The following is a 23,780-nucleotide window of genomic DNA, read 5'->3' as shown; positions in this document are numbered from 1 at the left end:
GACCTTTGTGTGACAGCAGGAAGCTCAAACGGGGAGCATCTTAATGTTCTCATTACACAGAAATTTATCTAAATAACCAATGGGGTACTATACTTGGGCACTGGCAATACTCTAGGAGGGAAGGGAAATAACATGTGATCTACCAGCTGTTATCCAGGAACATACAGATGCTGAATATCAACAGGTTGTTTTATTTTCTGAACAGTGAGATATTCCACTAAAGCATGTCGCTAACTCACAAGAGGAGGATTTAAACACGACATTCTGTATGTTTTCTTAGCACAGCTCCATAAAGTTGCCACAAGATTTCCCTTACTTGTGTGTCATACACCACCCCCCAAAGGAAAGCTATCAGATCATATGCCTTTCAAATTGCTTACAGGATCGCATCTTCTATTTGCAGAAACACACTCATAGCACCACACATCAAACCCTCAACTTTATTGTTCAGACAGGTGGCAGAGGAAAGCAATGAAGGTAGCAGGGAACAAGCACATGTGATTAGGTGTATGTCAGCCATTTCATCCCTTGGCTTGGAGGCAGAAACAATGCATAACCGTTGGAGTACTGACTGGTGCACCATCTTCTATACAGTTCTCTGGACTTGTCATTCAATGTGCAAGTTAGGTAATAATATTCATCAATTTATCTTCCAGAATGGTTTTTCTCAGACAATACACCGACTCATACTCCACAGTCAGACATTTGAACCTCTTGACCAATTCTGCATGCTTTTGTGCATTGAGTACTGTCACATGATTGGCTAATTAGATATTTGCATTAACAAGCAGGGTACAGGTGGCACAGCATGTACATTGTTAAAGTATAGAAAAATTAAAGGTAATCACTTTGAAGCAAATTTAATTCAGGGGTGGGGGTAATATGGCAGATGTTTCCCTCTTTGTGGATCCAAACAAGAGGACACAACTTTAAATAAAGAGTCACAAATTCAGGATGGAGATTTTTTTGGAGAGGTTAGTGAACTTCTGAAACTTTCGATTGCTATTGAGTCTAAATTATTGAATATTTTTAAGGTTGAAGTGACTTGAGCATTGGATAAACCAGCAATCAAATATCTTGGGGATCAAGCAGAAAATAGACTTGAAAAACCATACCATATGCACACCTGAGATTCATGCAAGGGTACACTTGGATCACTGTATCACGTTCAACAGATATACAAACTGTTCTGCTGTTGCCAATATCCCTGTCCATCATTGTGTTTCCTCCCACATATACATGCACTTTTCACCCAGACTTACGTGTTGCGGTTGGTGTGGAGATTGTTGTAGTTGTTGGAGTTGTGGTTGAAATAGTTGTTGAGCTGATGGTTGGAGTTGTGGTTGAAATAGTTGTTGAGCTGATGGTTGGAGTTGTGGTTGAAATAGTTGTTGAGCTGATGGTTGGAGTTGTGGTTGTTGGAGTTGTGGTTGTTGATGTTGTACTGAAAAAGACACAACATACTCTAATTTCATAGTCAGGGCAAATGGGTTCATCGGATGATGCAATGCATGTAAGTCCTTCTGGCAAGCCACATTTCACATTGCTACTTGTTTCAGAGATTGGTTTGTTTGGGGATCTAACAGATTGACATTGTATATTACTAGGTCTATCACCGGGATTACAGAGACCCTCTGGTGATTCATGATCTTCTCTGTTTGTTGCATTGGGTTCATTGCTATTTTTCCAAGATGACCAATAACCCGCACAAGGAATTGCTGCAAAGCAAAATGGAAAAAAGTATTAGGTCTAGTGAAGGATCATCTGAAATGCAGTCACTGTTCTAATGTTTGAAAGTTACTTGCTCATTTGCATTTGTCAAGAATCGAAAAATAGCCATAAAATTAAACAAACTGAAATCTCCTGTCCTACTTTGCAAATCTTTATTTTCTAACTGTGAAGTCAGGCTTGCAATTAATTTGCGATCACAATTTCTTAATATTGAATATATCCTGCAAGGAGCAGATTCTGTTTTTATAGACATCAAAAGACACCACTTGATATGGTAACCATACTTCAACAGTACTGCAATGAATGGCATCAAAAATAAATGTGAATGATAAGAAAGATCATTTACTTAAAGCTGGAGATAGGGGAATTTGGCTATGCTGTTCATATAAATGAATGTATAAACATGCATATCATATTTATAGAGATGATGGAGAGGATAGAGAAATGCTCCTCTTATGGGATGAGGAAAGGCAAGGAGACCTCCAGTGACCCTGACAACTACAACTGTGAGAAGTGCATCCAGATGCAGCTCCTAACAAACTACGTTAAGGAGTTGGAGCTGGAATTATCTGAATTCAGATAAGTCAGGAGGCTGAAGGGGTGATAGATACAAGATATATAGAGGTAGTTACACCCAAGGTGCAGGATACAGGAAACTGGGTGACAGTCAGGATGGGGAAGGGGCTTAAGGAGGCAGTGCAGAGAACCCCTGTGGCCATTCCCCTCAGCAACAGGTATACCTTCAAGGGGGGATGAACTAACAGAGGAAAGTCGCAGTGGTCAGGTGGTGGGAACATTGGATCAACCACGATGAAATGGCAGAGCAGACTCAATGGGTCAAATGGCCTAATTCTGCTCCATTATCTTATATTTAATAATATTATAAAAGTTCACTCATATGTTGGAGTGTCCAGAAAACAGGCATTCTTAACCCAGAGATGGTCTCAGCAGCACAGAAATGTCAGCCTAGACAATGCGCTGATTCTCAAGAATGGATCAGCAAAGAGAATGTATAATGTTATTTGAAGAAGGAATTTCAGTATGACAAGTATGGTGGATAAAGAGGATCCAGAGGATGTGGCATATTTTGATTTCTGAAAGACATTCAGTAAGATAGCACATAAAATGTTATTGTGAGAAAAATCTCATGGCACGGGTATGGTTAGAGACAGGCAACCGGCAGAAACAGAAAGTCAGGAAATCAGTTACCATAATATAAATCATCTACTGTCGCAGGACTTGGCATTAGAGCTTCAGACTTGTTGCTCACTGTTTTAGTCTAAGTGGAAGTGATGAATGCACTGAGGATCCTTTTCATTATTGATCCTAAGGAAGTTTGACCTTTGTGTGACAGCAGGAAGCTCAAACGGGGAGCATCTTAATGTTCTCATTACACAGAAATTTATCTAAATAACCAATGGGGTACTATACTTGGGCACTGGCAATACTCTAGGAGGGAAGGGAAATAACATGTGATCTACCAGCTGTTATCCAGGAACATACAGATGCTGAATATCAACAGGTTGTTTTATTTTCTGAACAGTGAGATATTCCACTAAAGCATGTCGCTAACTCACAAGAGGAGGATTTAAACACGACATTCTGTATGTTTTCTTAGCACAGCTCCATAAAGTTGCCACAAGATTTCCCTTACTTGTGTGTCATACACCACCCCCCAAAGGAAAGCTATCAGATCATATGCCTTTCAAATTGCTTACAGGATCGCATCTTCTATTTGCAGAAACACACTCATAGCACCACACATCAAACCCTCAACTTTATTGTTCAGACAGGTGGCAGAGGAAAGCAATGAAGGTAGCAGGGAACAAGCACATGTGATTAGGTGTATGTCAGCCATTTCATCCCTTGGCTTGGAGGCAGAAACAATGCATAACCGTTGGAGTACTGACTGGTGCACCATCTTCTATACAGTTCTCTGGACTTGTCATTCAATGTGCAAGTTAGGTAATAATATTCATCAATTTATCTTCCAGAATGGTTTTTCTCAGACAATACACCGACTCATACTCCACAGTCAGACATTTGAACCTCTTGACCAATTCTGCATGCTTTTGTGCATTGAGTACTGTCACATGATTGGCTAATTAGATATTTGCATTAACAAGCAGGGTACAGGTGGCACAGCATGTACATTGTTAAAGTATAGAAAAATTAAAGGTAATCACTTTGAAGCAAATTTAATTCAGGGGTGGGGGTAATATGGCAGATGTTTCCCTCTTTGTGGATCCAAACAAGAGGACACAACTTTAAATAAAGAGTCACAAATTCAGGATGGAGATTTTTTTGGAGAGGTTAGTGAACTTCTGAAACTTTCGATTGCTATTGAGTCTAAATTATTGAATATTTTTAAGGTTGAAGTGACTTGAGCATTGGATAAACCAGCAATCAAATATCTTGGGGATCAAGCAGAAAATAGACTTGAAAAACCATACCATATGCACACCTGAGATTCATGCAAGGGTACACTTGGATCACTGTATCACGTTCAACAGATATACAAACTGTTCTGCTGTTGCCAATATCCCTGTCCATCATTGTGTTTCCTCCCACATATACATGCACTTTTCACCCAGACTTACGTGTTGCGGTTGGTGTGGAGATTGTTGTAGTTGTTGGAGTTGTGGTTGAAATAGTTGTTGAGCTGATGGTTGGAGTTGTGGTTGAAATAGTTGTTGAGCTGATGGTTGGAGTTGTGGTTGAAATAGTTGTTGAGCTGATGGTTGGAGTTGTGGTTGTTGGAGTTGTGGTTGTTGATGTTGTACTGAAAAAGACACAACATACTCTAATTTCATAGTCAGGGCAAATGGGTTCATCGGATGATGCAATGCATGTAAGTCCTTCTGGCAAGCCACATTTCACATTGCTACTTGTTTCAGAGATTGGTTTGTTTGGGGATCTAACAGATTGACATTGTATATTACTAGGTCTATCACCGGGATTACAGAGACCCTCTGGTGATTCATGATCTTCTCTGTTTGTTGCATTGGGTTCATTGCTATTTTTCCAAGATGACCAATAACCCGCACAAGGAATTGCTGCAAAGCAAAATGGAAAAAAGTATTAGGTCTAGTGAAGGATCATCTGAAATGCAGTCACTGTTCTAATGTTTGAAAGTTACTTGCTCATTTGCATTTGTCAAGAATCGAAAAATAGCCATAAAATTAAACAAACTGAAATCTCCTGTCCTACTTTGCAAATCTTTATTTTCTAACTGTGAAGTCAGGCTTGCAATTAATTTGCGATCACAATTTCTTAATATTGAATATATCCTGCAAGGAGCAGATTCTGTTTTTATAGACATCAAAAGACACCACTTGATATGGTAACCATACTTCAACAGTACTGCAATGAATGGCATCAAAAATAAATGTGAATGATAAGAAAGATCATTTACTTAAAGCTGGAGATAGGGGAATTTGGCTATGCTGTTCATATAAATGAATGTATAAACATGCATATCATATTTATAGAGATGATGGAGAGGATAGAGAAATGCTCCTCTTATGGGATGAGGAAAGGCAAGGAGACCTCCAGTGACCCTGACAACTACAACTGTGAGAAGTGCATCCAGATGCAGCTCCTAACAAACTACGTTAAGGAGTTGGAGCTGGAATTATCTGAATTCAGATAAGTCAGGAGGCTGAAGGGGTGATAGATACAAGATATATAGAGGTAGTTACACCCAAGGTGCAGGATACAGGAAACTGGGTGACAGTCAGGATGGGGAAGGGGCTTAAGGAGGCAGTGCAGAGAACCCCTGTGGCCATTCCCCTCAGCAACAGGTATACCTTCAAGGGGGGATGAACTAACAGAGGAAAGTCGCAGTGGTCAGGTGGTGGGAACATTGGATCAACCACGATGAAATGGCAGAGCAGACTCAATGGGTCAAATGGCCTAATTCTGCTCCATTATCTTATATTTAATAATATTATAAAAGTTCACTCATATGTTGGAGTGTCCAGAAAACAAGCATTCTTAACCCAGAGATGGTCTCAGCAGCACAGAAATGTCAGCCTAGACAATGCGCTGATTCTCAAGAATGGATCAGCAAAGAGAATGTATAATGTTATTTGAAGAAGGAATTTCAGTATGACAAGTATGGTGGATAAAGAGGATCCAGAGGATGTGGCATATTTTGATTTCTGAAAGACATTCAGTAAGATAGCACTTAAAATGTTATTGTGAGAAAAATCTCATGGCACGGGTATGGTTAGAGACAGGCAACCGGCAGAAACAGAAAGTCAGGAAATCAGTTACCATAATATAAATCATCTACTGTCGCAGGACTTGGCATTAGAGCTTCAGACTTGTTGCTCACTGTTTTAGTCTAAGTGGAAGTGATGAATGCACTGAGGATCCTTTTCATTATTGATCCTAAGGAAGTTTGACCTTTGTGTGACAGCAGGAAGCTCAAACGGGGAGCATCTTAATGTTCTCATTACACAGAAATTTATCTAAATAACCAATGGGGTACTATACTTGGGCACTGGCAATACTCTAGGAGGGAAGGGAAATAACATGTGATCTACCAGCTGTTATCCAGGAACATACAGATGCTGAATATCAACAGGTTGTTTTATTTTCTGAACAGTGAGATATTCCACTAAAGCATGTCACTAACTCACAAGAGGAGGATTTAAACACGACATTCTGTATGTTTTCTTAGCACAGCTCCATAAAGTTGCAACAAGATTTCCCTTACTTGTGTGTCATACACCACCCCCCATAGGAAAGCTATCAGATCATATGCCTTTCAAATTGCTTACAGGATCGCATCTTCTTTTTGCGGAAACACACTCATAGCACCACACATCGAACCCTCAACTTTATTGTTCAGACAGGTGGCAGAGGAAAGCAGTGAAGGTAGCAGGGAACAAGCACATGTGATTAGGTGTATGTCTGCCATTTCATCCCTTGGCTTGGAGGCAGAAACAATGCATAACCGTTGGAGTACTGACTGGTGCACCATCTTCTATACAGTTCTCTAGACTTGTCATTCAATGTGCAAGTTAGGTAATAATATTCATCAATTTATCTTCCAGAATGGTTTTTCTCAGACAATACACCGACTCATATTCCACAGTCAGACATTTGAACCTCTTGACCAATTCTGCATGCTTTTGTGCATTGAGTACTGTCACATGATTGGCTAATTAGATATTTGCATTAACAAGCAGGGTACAGGTGGCACAGCATGTACATTGTTAAAGTATAGAAAAATTAAAGGTAATCACTTTGAAGCAAATTTAATTCAGGGGTGGGGGTGATATGGCAGATGTTTCCCTCTTTGTGGATCCAAACAAGAGGACACAACTCTAAATAAAGAGTCATAAATTCAGGATGGAGATTTTTTTGGAGAGGTTAGTGAACTTCTGAAACTTTCGATTGCTATTGAGTCTAAATTATTGAATATTTTTAAGGTTGAAGTGACTTGAGCATTGGATAAACCAGCAATCTAATATCTTGGGGATCAAGCAGAAAATAGACTTGAAAAACCATACCATATGCACACCTGAGATTCATGCAAGGGTACACTTGGATCACTGTATCACGTTCAACAGATATACAAACTGTTCTGCTGTTGCCAATATCCCTGTCCATCATTGTGTTTCCTCCCACATATACATGCACTTTTCACCCAGACTTACGTGTTGCGGTTGGTGTGGAGATTGTTGTAGTTGTTGGAGTTGTGGTTGAAATAGTTGTTGAGCTGATGGTTGGAGTTGTGGTTGAAATAGTTGTTGAGCTGATGGTTGGAGTTGTGGTTGAAATAGTTGTTGAGCTGATGGTTGGAGTTGTGGTTGAAATAGTTGTTGAGCTGATGGTTGGAGTTGTGGTTGTTGGAGTTGTGGTTGTTGATGTTGTACTGAAAAAGACACAACATACTCTAATTTCATAGTCAGGGCAAATGGGTTCATCGGATGATGCAATGCATGTAAGTCCTTCTGGCAAGCCACATTTCACATTGCTACTTGTTTCAGAGATTGGTTTGTTTGGGGATCTAACAGATTGACATTGTATATTACTAGGTCTATCACCGGGATTACAGAGACCCTCTGGTGATTCATGATCTTCTCTGTTTGTTGCATTGGGTTCATTGCTATTTTTCCAAGATGACCAATAACCCGCACAAGGAATTGCTGCAAAGCAAAATGGAAAAAAGTATTAGGTCTAGTGAAGGATCATCTGAAATGCAGTCACTGTTCTAATGTTTGAAAGTTACTTGCTCATTTGCATTTGTCAAGAATCGAAAAATAGCCATAAAATTAAACAAACTGAAATCTCCTGTCCTACTTTGCAAATCTTTATTTTCTAACTGTGAAGTCAGGCTTGCAATTAATTTGCGATCACAATTTCTTAATATTGAATATATCCTGCAAGGAGCAGATTCTGTTTTTATAGACATCAAAAGACACCACTTGATATGGTAACCATACTTCAACAGTACTGCAATGAATGGCATCAAAAATAAATGTGAATGATAAGAAAGATCATTTACTTAAAGCTGGAGATAGGGGAATCTGGCTATGCTTTTCATATAAATGAATGTATAAACATGCATATCATATTTATAGAGATGACGGAGAGGATAGAGAAATGCTCCTCTTATGGGATGAGGAAAGGCAAGGAGACCTCCAGTGACCCTGACAACTACAACTGTGAGAAGTACATCCAGATGCAGCTCCTAACAAACTGCGTTAAGGATTTGGAGCTGGAATTATCTGAATTCAGATAAGTCAGGAGGCTGAAGGGGTGATAGATACAAGATATATAGAGGTAGTTACACCCAAGGTGCAGGATACAGGAAACTGGGTGACAGTCAGGATGGGGAAGGGGCTTAAGGAGGCAGTGCAGAGAACCCCAGTGGCCATTCCCCTCAGCAACAGGGATACCTTCAAGGGGCGGGGGGGGGGATGAACTAACAGAGGAAAGTCGCTGTGGTCAGGTGGTCGGAACATTGGATCAACCACGATGAAATGGCAGAGCAGACTCAATGGGTCAAATGGCCTAATTCTGCTCCATTATCTTAGATTTAATAATATTATAAAAGTTCACTCATATGTTGGAGTGTCCAGAAAACAGGCATTCTTAACCCAGAGATGGTCTCAGCAGCACAGAAATGTCAGCCTAGACAATGCGCTGATTCTCAAGAATGGATCAGCAAAGAGAATGTATAATGTTATTTGAAGAAGGAATTTCAGTATGACAAGTATGGTGGATAAAGAGGATCCAGAGGATGTGGCATATTTTGATTTCTGAAAGACATTCAGTAAGATAGCACATAAAATGTTATTGTGAGAAAAATCTCATGGCACGGGTATGGTTAGAGACAGGCAACCGGCAGAAACAGAAAGTCAGGAAATCAGTTACCATAATATAAATCATCTACTGTCGCAGGACTTGGCATTAGAGCTTCAGACTTGTTGCTCACTGTTTTAGTCTAAGTGGAAGTGATGAATGCACTGAGGATCCTTTTCATTATTGATCCTAAGGAAGTTTGACCTTTGTGTGACAGCAGGAAGCTCAAACGGGGAGCATCTTAATGTTCTCATTACACAGAAATTTATCTAAATAACCAATGGGGTACTATACTTGGGCACTGGCAATACTCTAGGAGGGAAGGGAAATAACATGTGATCTACCAGCTGTTATCCAGGAACATACAGATGCTGAATATCAACAGGTTGTTTTATTTTCTGAACAGTGAGATATTCCACTATAGCATGTCGCTAACTCACAAGAGGAGGATTTAAACACGACATTCTGTATGTTTTCTTAGCACAGCTCCATAAAGTTGCCACAAGATTTCCCTTACTTGTGTGTCATACACCACCCCCCAAAGGAAAGCTATCAGATCATATGCCTTTCAAATTGCTTACAGGATCGCATCTTCTATTTGCAGAAACACACTCATAGCACCACACATCAAACCCTCAACTTTATTGTTCAGACAGGTGGCAGAGGAAAGCAGTGAAGGTAGCAGGGAACAAGCACATGTGATTAGGTGTATGTCTGCCATTTCATCCCTCGGCTTGGAGGCAGAAACAATGCATAACCGTTGGAGTACTGACTGGTGCACCATCTTCTATACAGTTCTCTGGACTTGTCATTCAATGTGCAAGTTAGGTAATAATATTCATCAATTTATCTTCCAGAATGGTTTTTCTCAGACAATACACCGACTCATACTCCACAGTCAGACATTTGAACCTCTTGACCAATTCTGCATGCTTTTGTGCATTGAGTACTGTCACATGATTGGCTAATTAGATATTTGCATTAACAAGCAGGGTACAGGTGGCACAGCATGTACATTGTTAAAGTATAGAAAAATTAAAGGTAATCACTTTGAAGCAAATTTAATTCAGGGGTGGGGGTAATATGGCAGATGTTTCCCTCTTTGTGGATCCAAACAAGAGGACACAACTTTAAATAAAGAGTCACAAATTCAGGATGGAGATTTTTTTGGAGAGGTTAGTGAACTTCTGAAACTTTCGATTGCTATTGAGTCTAAATTATTGAATATTTTTAAGGTTGAAGTGACTTGAGCATTGGATAAACCAGCAATCAAATATCTTGGGGATCAAGCAGAAAATAGACTTGAAAAACCATACCATATGCACACCTGAGATTCATGCAAGGGTACACTTGGATCACTGTATCACGTTCAACAGATATACAAACTGTTCTGCTGTTGCCAATATCCCTGTCCATCATTGTGTTTCCTCCCACATATACATGCACTTTTCACCCAGACTTACGTGTTGCGGTTGGTGTGGAGATTGTTGTAGTTGTTGGAGTTGTGGTTGAAATAGTTGTTGAGCTGATGGTTGGAGTTGTGGTTGAAATAGTTGTTGAGCTGATGGTTGGAGTTGTGGTTGAAATAGTTGTTGAGCTGATGGTTGGAGTTGTGGTTGTTGGAGTTGTGGTTGTTGATGTTGTACTGAAAAAGACACAACATACTCTAATTTCATAGTCAGGGCAAATGGGTTCATCGGATGATGCAATGCATGTAAGTCCTTCTGGCAAGCCACATTTCACATTGCTACTTGTTTCAGAGATTGGTTTGTTTGGGGATCTAACAGATTGACATTGTATATTACTAGGTCTATCACCGGGATTACAGAGACCCTCTGGTGATTCATGATCTTCTCTGTTTGTTGCATTGGGTTCATTGCTATTTTTCCAAGATGACCAATAACCCGCACAAGGAATTGCTGCAAAGCAAAATGGAAAAAAGTATTAGGTCTAGTGAAGGATCATCTGAAATGCAGTCACTGTTCTAATGTTTGAAAGTTACTTGCTCATTTGCATTTGTCAAGAATCGAAAAATAGCCATAAAATTAAACAAACTGAAATCTCCTGTCCTACTTTGCAAATCTTTATTTTCTAACTGTGAAGTCAGGCTTGCAATTAATTTGCGATCACAATTTCTTAATATTGAATATATCCTGCAAGGAGCAGATTCTGTTTTTATAGACATCAAAAGACACCACTTGATATGGTAACCATACTTCAACAGTACTGCAATGAATGGCATCAAAAATAAATGTGAATGATAAGAAAGATCATTTACTTAAAGCTGGAGATAGGGGAATTTGGCTATGCTGTTCATATAAATGAATGTATAAACATGCATATCATATTTATAGAGATGATGGAGAGGATAGAGAAATGCTCCTCTTATGGGATGAGGAAAGGCAAGGAGACCTCCAGTGACCCTGACAACTACAACTGTGAGAAGTGCATCCAGATGCAGCTCCTAACAAACTACGTTAAGGAGTTGGAGCTGGAATTATCTGAATTCAGATAAGTCAGGAGGCTGAAGGGGTGATAGATACAAGATATATAGAGGTAGTTACACCCAAGGTGCAGGATACAGGAAACTGGGTGACAGTCAGGATGGGGAAGGGGCTTAAGGAGGCAGTGCAGAGAACCCCTGTGGCCATTCCCCTCAGCAACAGGTATACCTTCAAGGGGGGATGAACTAACAGAGGAAAGTCGCAGTGGTCAGGTGGTGGGAACATTGGATCAACCACGATGAAATGGCAGAGCAGACTCAATGGGTCAAATGGCCTAATTCTGCTCCATTATCTTATATTTAATAATATTATAAAAGTTCACTCATATGTTGGAGTGTCCAGAAAACAAGCATTCTTAACCCAGAGATGGTCTCAGCAGCACAGAAATGTCAGCCTAGACAATGCGCTGATTCTCAAGAATGGATCAGCAAAGAGAATGTATAATGTTATTTGAAGAAGGAATTTCAGTATGACAAGTATGGTGGATAAAGAGGATCCAGAGGATGTGGCATATTTTGATTTCTGAAAGACATTCAGTAAGATAGCACTTAAAATGTTATTGTGAGAAAAATCTCATGGCACGGGTATGGTTAGAGACAGGCAACCGGCAGAAACAGAAAGTCAGGAAATCAGTTACCATAATATAAATCATCTACTGTCGCAGGACTTGGCATTAGAGCTTCAGACTTGTTGCTCACTGTTTTAGTCTAAGTGGAAGTGATGAATGCACTGAGGATCCTTTTCATTATTGATCCTAAGGAAGTTTGACCTTTGTGTGACAGCAGGAAGCTCAAACGGGGAGCATCTTAATGTTCTCATTACACAGAAATTTATCTAAATAACCAATGGGGTACTATACTTGGGCACTGGCAATACTCTAGGAGGGAAGGGAAATAACATGTGATCTACCAGCTGTTATCCAGGAACATACAGATGCTGAATATCAACAGGTTGTTTTATTTTCTGAACAGTGAGATATTCCACTAAAGCATGTCACTAACTCACAAGAGGAGGATTTAAACACGACATTCTGTATGTTTTCTTAGCACAGCTCCATAAAGTTGCAACAAGATTTCCCTTACTTGTGTGTCATACACCACCCCCCATAGGAAAGCTATCAGATCATATGCCTTTCAAATTGCTTACAGGATCGCATCTTCTTTTTGCGGAAACACACTCATAGCACCACACATCGAACCCTCAACTTTATTGTTCAGACAGGTGGCAGAGGAAAGCAGTGAAGGTAGCAGGGAACAAGCACATGTGATTAGGTGTATGTCTGCCATTTCATCCCTCGGCTTGGAGGCAGAAACAATGCATAACCGTTGGAGTACTGACTGGTGCACCATCTTCTATACAGTTCTCTAGACTTGTCATTCAATGTGCAAGTTAGGTAATAATATTCATCAATTTATCTTCCAGAATGGTTTTTCTCAGACAATACACCGACTCATACTCCACAGTCAGACATTTGAACCTCTTGACCAATTCTGCATGCTTTTGTGCATTGAGTACTGTCACATGATTGGCTAATTAGATATTTGCATTAACAAGCAGGGTACAGGTGGCACAGCATGTACATTGTTAAAGTATAGAAAAATTAAAGGTAATCACTTTGAAGCAAATTTAATTCAGGGGTGGGGGTGATATGGCAGATGTTTCCCTCTTTGTGGATCCAAACAAGAGGACACAACTCTAAATAAAGAGTCATAAATTCAGGATGGAGATTTTTTTGGAGAGGTTAGTGAACTTCTGAAACTTTCGATTGCTATTGAGTCTAAATTATTGAATATTTTTAAGGTTGAAGTGACTTGAGCATTGGATAAACCAGCAATCTAATATCTTGGGGATCAAGCAGAAAATAGACTTGAAAAACCATACCATATGCACACCTGAGATTCATGCAAGGGTACACTTGGATCACTGTATCACGTTCAACAGATATACAAACTGTTCTGCTGTTGCCAATATCCCTGTCCATCATTGTGTTTCCTCCCACATATACATGCACTTTTCACCCAGACTTACGTGTTGCGGTTGGTGTGGAGATTGTTGTAGTTGTTGGAGTTGTGGTTGAAATAGTTGTTGAGCTGATGGTTGGAGTTGTGGTTGAAATAGTTGTTGAGCTGATGGTTGGAGTTGTGGTTGAAATAGTTGTTGAGCTGATGGTTGGAGTTGTGGTTGTTGGAGTTGTGGTTGTTGATGTTGTACTGAAAAAGACACAACATACTCTAATTTCATAGTCAGGGCAAATGGGTTCATCGGATGATGCAATGCATGTAAGTCCTTCTGGCAAGCCACATTTCACATTGCTACTTGTTTCAGAGATTGGTTTGTTTGGGGATCTAACAGATTGACATTGTATATTACTAGGTCTATCACCGGGATTACAGAGACCCTCTGGTGATTCATGATCTTCTCTGTTTGTTGCATTGGGTTCATTGCTATTTTTCCAAGATGACCAATAACCCGCACAAGGAATTGCTGCAAAGCAAAATGGAAAAAAGTATTAGGTCTAGTGAAGGATCATCTGAAATGCAGTCACTGTTCTAATGTTTGAAAGTTACTTGCTCATTTGCATTTGTCAAGAATCGAAAAATAGCCATAAAATTAAACAAACTGAAATCTCCTGTCCTACTTTGCAAATCTTTATTTTCTAACTGTGAAGTCAGGCTTGCAATTAATTTGCGATCACAATTTCTTAATATTGAATATATCCTGCAAGGAGCAGATTCTGTTTTTATAGACATCAAAAGACACCACTTGATATGGTAACCATACTTCAACAGTACTGCAATGAATGGCATCAAAAATAAATGTGAATGATAAGAAAGATCATTTACTTAAAGCTGGAGATAGGGGAATCTGGCTATGCTTTTCATATAAATGAATGTATAAACATGCATATCATATTTATAGAGATGACGGAGAGGATAGAGAAATGCTCCTCTTATGGGATGAGGAAAGGCAAGGAGACCTCCAGTGACCCTGACAACTACAACTGTGAGAAGTACATCCAGATGCAGCTCCTAACAAACTGCGTTAAGGAGTTGGAGCTGGAATTATCTGAATTCAGATAAGTCAGGAGGCTGAAGGGGTGATAGATACAAGATATATAGAGGTAGTTACACCCAAGGTGCAGGATACAGGAAACTGGGTGACAGTCAGGATGGGGAAGGGGCTTAAGGAGGCAGTGCAGAGAACCCCAGTGGCCATTCCCCTCAGCAACAGGGATACCTTCAAGGGGCGGGGGGGGGGATGAACTAACAGAGGAAAGTCGCTGTGGTCAGGTGGTCGGAACATTGGATCAACCACGATGAAATGGCAGAGCAGACTCAATGGGTCAAATGGCCTAATTCTGCTCCATTATCTTAGATTTAATAATATTATAAAAGTTCACTCATATGTTGGAGTGTCCAGAAAACAGGCATTCTTAACCCAGAGATGGTCTCAGCAGCACAGAAATGTCAGCCTAGACAATGCGCTGATTCTCAAGAATGGATCAGCAAAGAGAATGTATAATGTTATTTGAAGAAGGAATTTCAGTATGACAAGTATGGTGGATAAAGAGGATCCAGAGGATGTGGCATATTTTGATTTCTGAAAGACATTCAGTAAGATAGCACATAAAATGTTATTGTGAGAAAAATCTCATGGCACGGGTATGGTTAGAGACAGGCAACCGGCAGAAACAGAAAGTCAGGAAATCAGTTACCATAATATAAATCATCTACTGTCGCAGGACTTGGCATTAGAGCTTCAGACTTGTTGCTCACTGTTTTAGTCTAAGTGGAAGTGATGAATGCACTGAGGATCCTTTTCATTATTGATCCTAAGGAAGTTTGACCTTTGTGTGACAGCAGGAAGCTCAAACGGGGAGCATCTTAATGTTCTCATTACACAGAAATTTATCTAAATAACCAATGGGGTACTATACTTGGGCACTGGCAATACTCTAGGAGGGAAGGGAAATAACATGTGATCTACCAGCTGTTATCCAGGAACATACAGATGCTGAATATCAACAGGTTGTTTTATTTTCTGAACAGTGAGATATTCCACTAAAGCATGTCGCTAACTCACAAGAGGAGGATTTAAACACGACATTCTGTATGTTTTCTTAGCACAGCTCCATAAAGTTGCCACAAGATTTCCCTTACTTGTGTGTCATACACCACCCCCCAAAGGAAAGCTATCAGATCATATGCCTTTCAAATTGCTTACAGGATCGCATCTTCTATTTGCAGAAACACACTCATAGCACCACACATCAAACCCTCAACTTTATTGTTCAGACAGGTGGCAGAGGAAAGCAATGAAGGTAGCAGGGAACAAGCACATGTGATTAGGTGTATGTCAGCCATTTCATCCCTTGGCTTGGAGGCAGAAACAATGCATAACCGTTGGAGTACTGACTGGTGCACCATCTTCTATACAGTTCTCTGGACTTGTCATTCAATGTGCAAGTTAGGTAATAATATTCATCAATTTATCTTCCAGAATGGTTTTTCTCAGACAATACACCGACTCATACTCCACAGTCAGACATTTGAACCTCTTGACCAATTCTGCATGCTTTTGTGCATTGAGTACTGTCACATGATTGGCTAATTAGATATTTGCATTAACAAGCAGGGTACAGGTGGCACAGCATGTACATTGTTAAAGTATAGAAAAATTAAAGGTAATCACTTTGAAGCAAATTTAATTCAGGGGTGGGGGTAATATGGCAGATGTTTCCCTCTTTGTGGATCCAAACAAGAGGACACAACTTTAAATAAAGAGTCACAAATTCAGGATGGAGATTTTTTTGGAGAGGTTAGTGAACTTCTGAAACTTTCGATTGCTATTGAGTCTAAATTATTGAATATTTTTAAGGTTGAAGTGACTTGAGCATTGGATAAACCAGCAATCAAATATCTTGGGGATCAAGCAGAAAATAGACTTGAAAAACCATACCATATGCACACCTGAGATTCATGCAAGGGTACACTTGGATCACTGTATCACGTTCAACAGATATACAAACTGTTCTGCTGTTGCCAATATCCCTGTCCATCATTGTGTTTCCTCCCACATATACATGCACTTTTCACCCAGACTTACGTGTTGCGGTTGGTGTGGAGATTGTTGTAGTTGTTGGAGTTGTGGTTGAAATAGTTGTTGAGCTGATGGTTGGAGTTGTGGTTGAAATAGTTGTTGAGCTGATGGTTGGAGTTGTGGTTGAAATAGTTGTTGAGCTGATGGTTGGAGTTGTGGTTGTTGGAGTTGTGGTTGTTGATGTTGTACTGAAAAAGACACAACATACTCTAATTTCATAGTCAGGGCAAATGGGTTCATCGGATGATGCAATGCATGTAAGTCCTTCTGGCAAGCCACATTTCACATTGCTACTTGTTTCAGAGATTGGTTTGTTTGGGGATCTAACAGATTGACATTGTATATTACTAGGTCTATCACCGGGATTACAGAGACCCTCTGGTGATTCATGATCTTCTCTGTTTGTTGCATTGGGTTCATTGCTATTTTTCCAAGATGACCAATAACCCGCACAAGGAATTGCTGCAAAGCAAAATGGAAAAAGTATTAGGTCTAGTGAAGGATCATCTGAAATGCAGCCACTGTTCTAATGTTTGAAAGTTACTTGTTCATTTGCATTTGTCAAGAATCGAAAAATAGCCATAAAATTAAACAAACTGAAATCTCCTGTCCTACTTTGCAAATCTTTATTTTCTAACTGTGAAGTCAGGCTTGCAATTAATTTGCGATCACAATTTCTTAATATTGAATATATCCTGCAAGGAGCAGATTCTGTTTTTATAGACATCAAAAGACACCACTTGATATGGTAACCATACTTCAACAGTACTGCAATGAATGGCATCAAAAATAAATGTGAATGATAAGAAAGATCATTTACTTAAAGCTGGAGATAGGGGAATTTGGCTATGCTGTTCATATAAATGAATGTATAAACATGCATATCATATTTATAGAGATGACGGAGAGGAAAGAGAAATGCTCCTCTTATGGGATGAGGAAAGGCAAGGAGACCTCCAGTGACCCTGACAACTACAACTGTGAGAAGTGCATCCAGATGCAGCTCCTAACAAACTATGTTAAGGAGTTGGAGCTGGAATTATCTGAATTCAGATAAGTCAGGAGGCTGAAGGGGTGATAGATACAACATATATAGAGGTAGTTACACCCAAGGTGCAGGATACAGGAAACTGGGTGACAGTCAGGATGGGGAAGGGGCTTAAGGAGGCAGTGCAGAGAACCCCTGTGGCCATTCCCCTCAGCAACAGGTATACCTTCAAGGGGGGATGAACTAACAGAGGAAAGTCGCAGTGGTCAGGTGGTGGGAACATTGGATCAACCACGATGAAATGGCAGAGCAGACTCAATGGGTCAAATGGCCTAATTCTGCTCCATTATCTTATATTTAATAATATTATAAAAGTTCACTCATATGTTGGAGTGTCCAGAAAACAAGCATTCTTAACCCAGAGATGGTCTCAGCAGCACAGAAATGTCAGCCTAGACAATGCGCTGATTCTCAAGAATGGATCAGCAAAGAGAATGTATAATGTTATTTGAAGAAGGAATTTCAGTATGACAAGTATGGTGGATAAAGAGGATCCAGAGGATGTGGCATATTTTGATTTCTGAAAGACATTCAGTGAGATAGCACATAAAATGTTATTGTGAGAAAAATCTCATGGCACGGGTATGGTTAGAGACAGGCAACCGGCAGAAACAGAAATTCAGGAAATCAGTTACCATAATATAAATCATCTACTGTCGCAGGACTTGGCATTAGAGCTTCAGACTTGTTGCTCACTGTTTTAGTCTAAGTGGAAGTGATGAATGCACTGAGGATCCTTTTCATTATTGATCCTAAGGAAGTTTGACCTTTGTGTGACAGCAGGAAGCTCAAACGGCGAGCATCTTAATGTTCTCATTACACAGAAATTTACCTAAATAACCAATGGGGTACTATACTTGGGCACTGGCAATACTCTAGGAGGGAAGGGAAATAACATGTGATCTACCAGCTGTTATCCAGGAACATACAGATGCTGAATATCAACAGGTTGTTTTATTTTCTGAACGGTGAGATATTCCACTAAAGCAAGTTGCTAACTCACAAGAGGAGGATTTAAACACGACATTCTGTATGTTTTCTTAGCACAGCTCCATAAAGTTGCAACAAGATTTCCCTTACTTGTGTGTCATACACCACCCCCCATAGGAAAGCTATCAGATCATATGCCTTTCAAATTGCTTACAGGATCTCATCTTCTTTTTGCGGAAACACACTCATAGCACCACACATCAAACCCTCAACTTTATTGTTCAGACAGGTGGCAGAGGAAAGCAGTGAAGGTAGCAGGGAACAAGCACATGTGATTAGGTGTATGTCTGCCATTTCATCCCTTGGCTTGGAGGCAGAAACGATGCATAACCGTTGGAGTACTGACTGGTGCACCATCTTCTATACAGTTCTCTAGACTTGTCATTCAATGTGCAAGTTAGGTAATAATATTCATCAATTTATCTTCCAGAATGGTTTTTCTCAGACAATACACCGACTCATACTCCACAGTCAGACATTTGAACCTCTTGACCAATTCTGCATGCTTTTGTGCATTGAGTACTGTCACATGATTGGCTAATTAGATATTTGCATTAACAAGCAGGGTACAGGTGGCACCGCATGTACATTGTTAAAGTATAGAAAAATTAAAGGTAATCACTTTGAAGCAAATTTAATTCAGGGGTGGGGGTGATATGGCAGATGTTTCCCTCTTTGTGGATCCAAACAAGAGGACACAACTCTAAATAAAGAGTCACAAATTCAGGATGGAGATTTTTTTGGAGAGGTTAGTGAACTTCTGAAACTTTCGATTGCTATTGAGTCTAAATTATTGAATATTTTTAAGGTTGAAGTGACTTGAGCATTGGATAAACCAGCAATCTAATATCTTGGGGATCAAGCAGAAAATAGACTTGAAAAACCATACCATATGCACACCTGAGATTCATGCAAGGGTACACTTGGATCACTGTATCACGTTCAACAGATATACAAACTGTTCTGCTGTTGCCAATATCCCTGTCCATCATTGTGTTTCCTCCCACATATGCATGCACTTTTCACCCAGACTTACGTGTTGTGGTTGATGTTGTGGTTGGTGTTGTTGTTGTTGGTGGTGTGGATGGTGTTGTTGTTGGTGTTGTTGTTGGTGTGGTGGTTGGTGTTGTGGTTGGTGTTGTTGTTGTTGTTGTTGGAGTTGTTGTTGGTGTTGTGGTTGGTGTTGTTGTTGGTGTTGTTGTTGGTGTTGTGGTTGGTGTTGTTGTTGGTGTTGTTGATGTTGTTGGTGTTGTTGTTGGTGTTGTGGTTGGTGTTGTTGTTGGTGTTGTTGTTGGTGTTGTGGTTGGTGTTGTTGTTGATGTTGTTGTTGTTGATGTTGTGGTTGGTGTTGTGGTTGGTGTTGTTGGAGTTGTTGTTGGTGTTGTGGTCGGTGTTGTTGTTGATGTTGTGGTTGGTGTTGTGGTTGGTGTTGATGTTGTTGTTGGAGTTGTTGATGTTGTTGTTCTAGTTGTTGTTGATGTTATAGTTGGAGTTGGTGTTGGTGTTGTGGTTGGTGTTGTTGATGTCGATGTCGTTGTCGTCGTCGTCGTCGTCGTAATTTCTAAAAAAATAATATAATTACAATTAGAAAAGTACAATAATGGTTTCTAAAAAGTAATCAAAGCAGTAAACACTTTATTTCGTGTCACAGAGATATTTAGGAAATGATTATAAAATAATTATGACATTGTGCCCTTAAATATAATCATCTGGAGATTAACTGGAATTTAAAAGTTAGAACATTTTTAACTTTATAGTATCTTAACTAATAACATTATGAAGCTATTGATGAACATGTGGTAAAGTGAAATCGTATTGATCCCATCAAGATTGCAACAGTATTCCATTGTCATTTTGTCATGTTACCGTTACAGTTAGTAAGTAATCTTATTAAATATATCTCCAGATTTGCTCTATGATTACATATTCAGAAGGTTGGGTGACATCTGTGGAGGAAACAGCAATAAATTTCTTTGATGATCTTTTATCTAGTCCTGATCAAGGAAATCCGGGTGAAAGGTTAGCACTCTTTACACATCTCGCCTAACCTGTTCTTCTCAGCATTTGTTTTTTCCAGGTTTAGATTTCAGGATGTGAAGTTTTTTGCTTTGCATTGAAATCAACTTCTGATGCTAAAAAGCACTCTGTAAATTACTTGAGTTATCAATAATTCATTTAACAAAGAGTTAGATGAAATATCAGCCTAAGTACCCGTTAATTCTTTATTTCTATGGATTTATTCTACTAAGTTCGTTGTTGAAAGGGAAAATTTACTCACCACATTCCACCTTTCCTTTGGTGCATTTGCTGTAAGATATGAAATGATTTGTTGAGTTTTAGATAATAGATTTTTTTGGAGAAATCAATGCAAAAAATTCTCTCCAGAGCTTCCATATCATCTACAGTCATCATTAAGCCAAGGAGATATTGCAGCCTTGTATATTTATAAAACAGATAAATGGAGCAGAATTATATATTCAACCCTGTTTCATTAACCAGTGAGGAAGATATAAGCATTTTTGCACACCTACCTAGCTATACCTAAAAATAATTTACATTTTTAATCAATAAAATTATTTTAAGCTAATACGCAAAGAACCAACATCCTTTAACGAGTACATTATTCCAACAGACAGGATAGTTTGATTTTGTTTTGCAACATTTTCACTTATATTGTGGCCAGTGCAAAACCCACAGCACTTCAGGATACAATTTGGTCACTATACATGCATAAAGTGATGAGACTAGTGAGAATTATTTTGTGACTTTTTTAAATTGTCCTGAATAGTTTTTGTATCCTAACACCCAGAAATTACATTATTTTCATCAATCACGAGGATGAATTATTTCCAATATTCCCAGGAGGCCAAATTACTTTATTTTAAACTATTTTATCTATTAATAGCACAATCAAACCACTTTAAAATAGTAAGATATGTTGAGCGCATATCAAATTGTCTAAGATGCAATTGCCATTCTAACAAATCCTGAGGAAATAGTGAAAAAAATCTGACATGGGAGGTGAAAGAAGCTCTTGATGTGTTGGATTTCAGGATAGTTTCACAAACCTTTTCTGTTTTAACTACAATTTTTAATTAAACTAGTTAAAAACAATTTCAAACAAGATATTAATTTTAAAATGAGAGGATATATTATTCTGTTCATGTCCTTAGTTATAATGTTGTGGGACTTTTTAATTATTACACATTCAAAACAAAGAGAGTGAATCAGCTAATGACAGTAGTCATACATTTACTCATTTTAACTGCCTCTAGAAGTCCAACCCTACACCCCTGTTGTGAGAGGTGGAAGCAGGCCAGGCTTGCTAACAGGGTTCTTGTGAAGCAGTAAAGGTCAATCACCTGCACAGTGGATTACAGACACACTGACCTCCAGAAACCTAGAAAACCTCCAGCACAATACAGGCCCTTCAACCCACAAAGCTGTGCCGAACATGTCCTTACCTCAGAAATTACCTAGGGTTACCCATAGCCCTCTATTTTTCTAAGCTCCAATTATCTATCCAGGAGTCCCTTAAAAGACCCTATTGTATCCGCTTCCACCACCGTTGCTGGCAGCCCATTCCACACACTCACCACTCTCTGAGCTAAAAACTTACCCCTGACATCTCCTCTATACCTACTTCCAAACACCTTAAAACTGTGCCCTCTCCTGCTAGCCATTTCAGCCTTGGTAAAAAGCCTCTGACTATCCATGTGATCAATGCCTCTCATTATCTGATACACCTCTATCAAGCCACCTCTCATCCTTCATCACTCCAAGGAGAAAAGGCCAAGTTCACTCAACCTGGTCTCATAAAGCATGATCCCCAATCCAGGCAACATCCTTGTAAATCTCCTCTGCACCCTTTCAATGGCTTCCACATCCTTCCTGTAGTGAGGGGACCAGAACTGAACACAGTACTCCAACTGGGGTCTGTCCAGCGCTCTACATACCTGCAGCATTACTCTTGAGTTCCACGATTGATGAAGGCCAATGCACCGTATGCCTTCTTAACCACAGAGTCAACCTGCGTAGCAGCTTTGAGTGTCCTATGGACTCTGACCCCAAGATCCCTCTGATCCTCCACACTGCCAAGAGTCTTACCATTAATACTATGTCCTGCCATCATATTTGACCTATCAAAATGAACCACCTCACACTTATATGGGTTGAACTCCATCTGACACTTCTCAGCCGAGTTTTGCATCCTATCGATATCCCCCTGTAACTTCTGACAGCCCTCCACACTATCCACAACACTCCAAACCTTTGTGTCATCAGCAAATTTACTAACCCATCCCTCCACTTCCTCATCCAGGTCATTTATAAAAATCACAAAGAGTAAGGGTTCCAGAACAGATCCCTGAGGCACACCACTGGTCCTGACCCCCGTGCAGAATATGACCCATCTACAACCACTCTTTGCCTTCTGTGGGCAAGCCAGTTCTGGATTCACAAAGCATTGTCCCATTGGATCCCATGCCTCCTTACTTTCTCAATAAGCCTTGCATGGGGTACCATGTCAAATGACTTGCTGAAATCCATACACACTACATCTACTGCTCTACCTTCATCAATGTGTTTAGTCACTTCCTCAAAAAATTCATCAAGCTCATAAGGCACGACCTGCCTTTGGCAAAGCCATGCTGACTATTGCTGATCATATTATGCCTCTCCAAAGAAATGTTCATTAATCCTGCCTCTCAAGATCTTTTCCATTGTTCCAGCATTTCCATTGCTTTATATTAGTTTGACCTACTCTACCTAGCTTAATGTTTATTGATAACTTAAGTTATTTCAGTTTTAGTTCATGGAGACATTGCTTTTGCTATTTTACAAGTAGTAATGATTACATAAGAAATATGCTGTCTATTGCTGAACCAGTCTGACCTTTATGGGCCAGTTTTATGGACCCTTAGTAAAAGATTAAACCATGTAGTAGATGTTTTCTTCAGAAATAACAAATACCCAAAAGGTAGAAAAGAACTAAGGCAGAAAGATAAAGGTATAAATGAACAATTTTCAAGGCAATGCAAAGAAGGTGATACTTCATGTTTTGATTGAAGACATGACTTTTAATTAAC

The 23,780-nt window shown here is 39.6% G+C and overlaps 1 protein-coding gene across 1 annotated transcript in view; it reads right to left on the bottom strand.

Moving 5' to 3' along the window:
• LOC140738651 (uncharacterized) overlaps nucleotides 1-23,780 on the bottom strand; it is a 105,213-nt gene that overhangs the window by 22,282 nt on the left and 59,151 nt on the right. The window contains exons 29-36 of the mRNA XM_073066271.1: nucleotides 20,972-21,000; nucleotides 19,730-20,254; nucleotides 16,662-17,117; nucleotides 13,584-14,039; nucleotides 10,515-10,970; nucleotides 7,401-7,892; nucleotides 4,332-4,787; nucleotides 1,263-1,718 (exon numbers count right to left, since the gene is read on the bottom strand). Of these exons, the coding sequence (XP_072922372.1) occupies nucleotides 1,263-1,718; nucleotides 4,332-4,787; nucleotides 7,401-7,892; nucleotides 10,515-10,970; nucleotides 13,584-14,039; nucleotides 16,662-17,117; nucleotides 19,730-20,254; nucleotides 20,972-21,000 (3,326 nt within the window). The remainder of the gene's footprint in view (nucleotides 1-1,262; nucleotides 1,719-4,331; nucleotides 4,788-7,400; nucleotides 7,893-10,514; nucleotides 10,971-13,583; nucleotides 14,040-16,661; nucleotides 17,118-19,729; nucleotides 20,255-20,971; nucleotides 21,001-23,780) is intronic.

This window comes from Hemitrygon akajei, chromosome 14, assembly GCF_048418815.1.
Source record: "Hemitrygon akajei chromosome 14, sHemAka1.3, whole genome shotgun sequence".
NCBI lineage: Eukaryota > Metazoa > Chordata > Chondrichthyes > Myliobatiformes > Dasyatidae > Hemitrygon > Hemitrygon akajei.
This window is presented reverse-complemented; position numbering and strand designations above follow the sequence as displayed.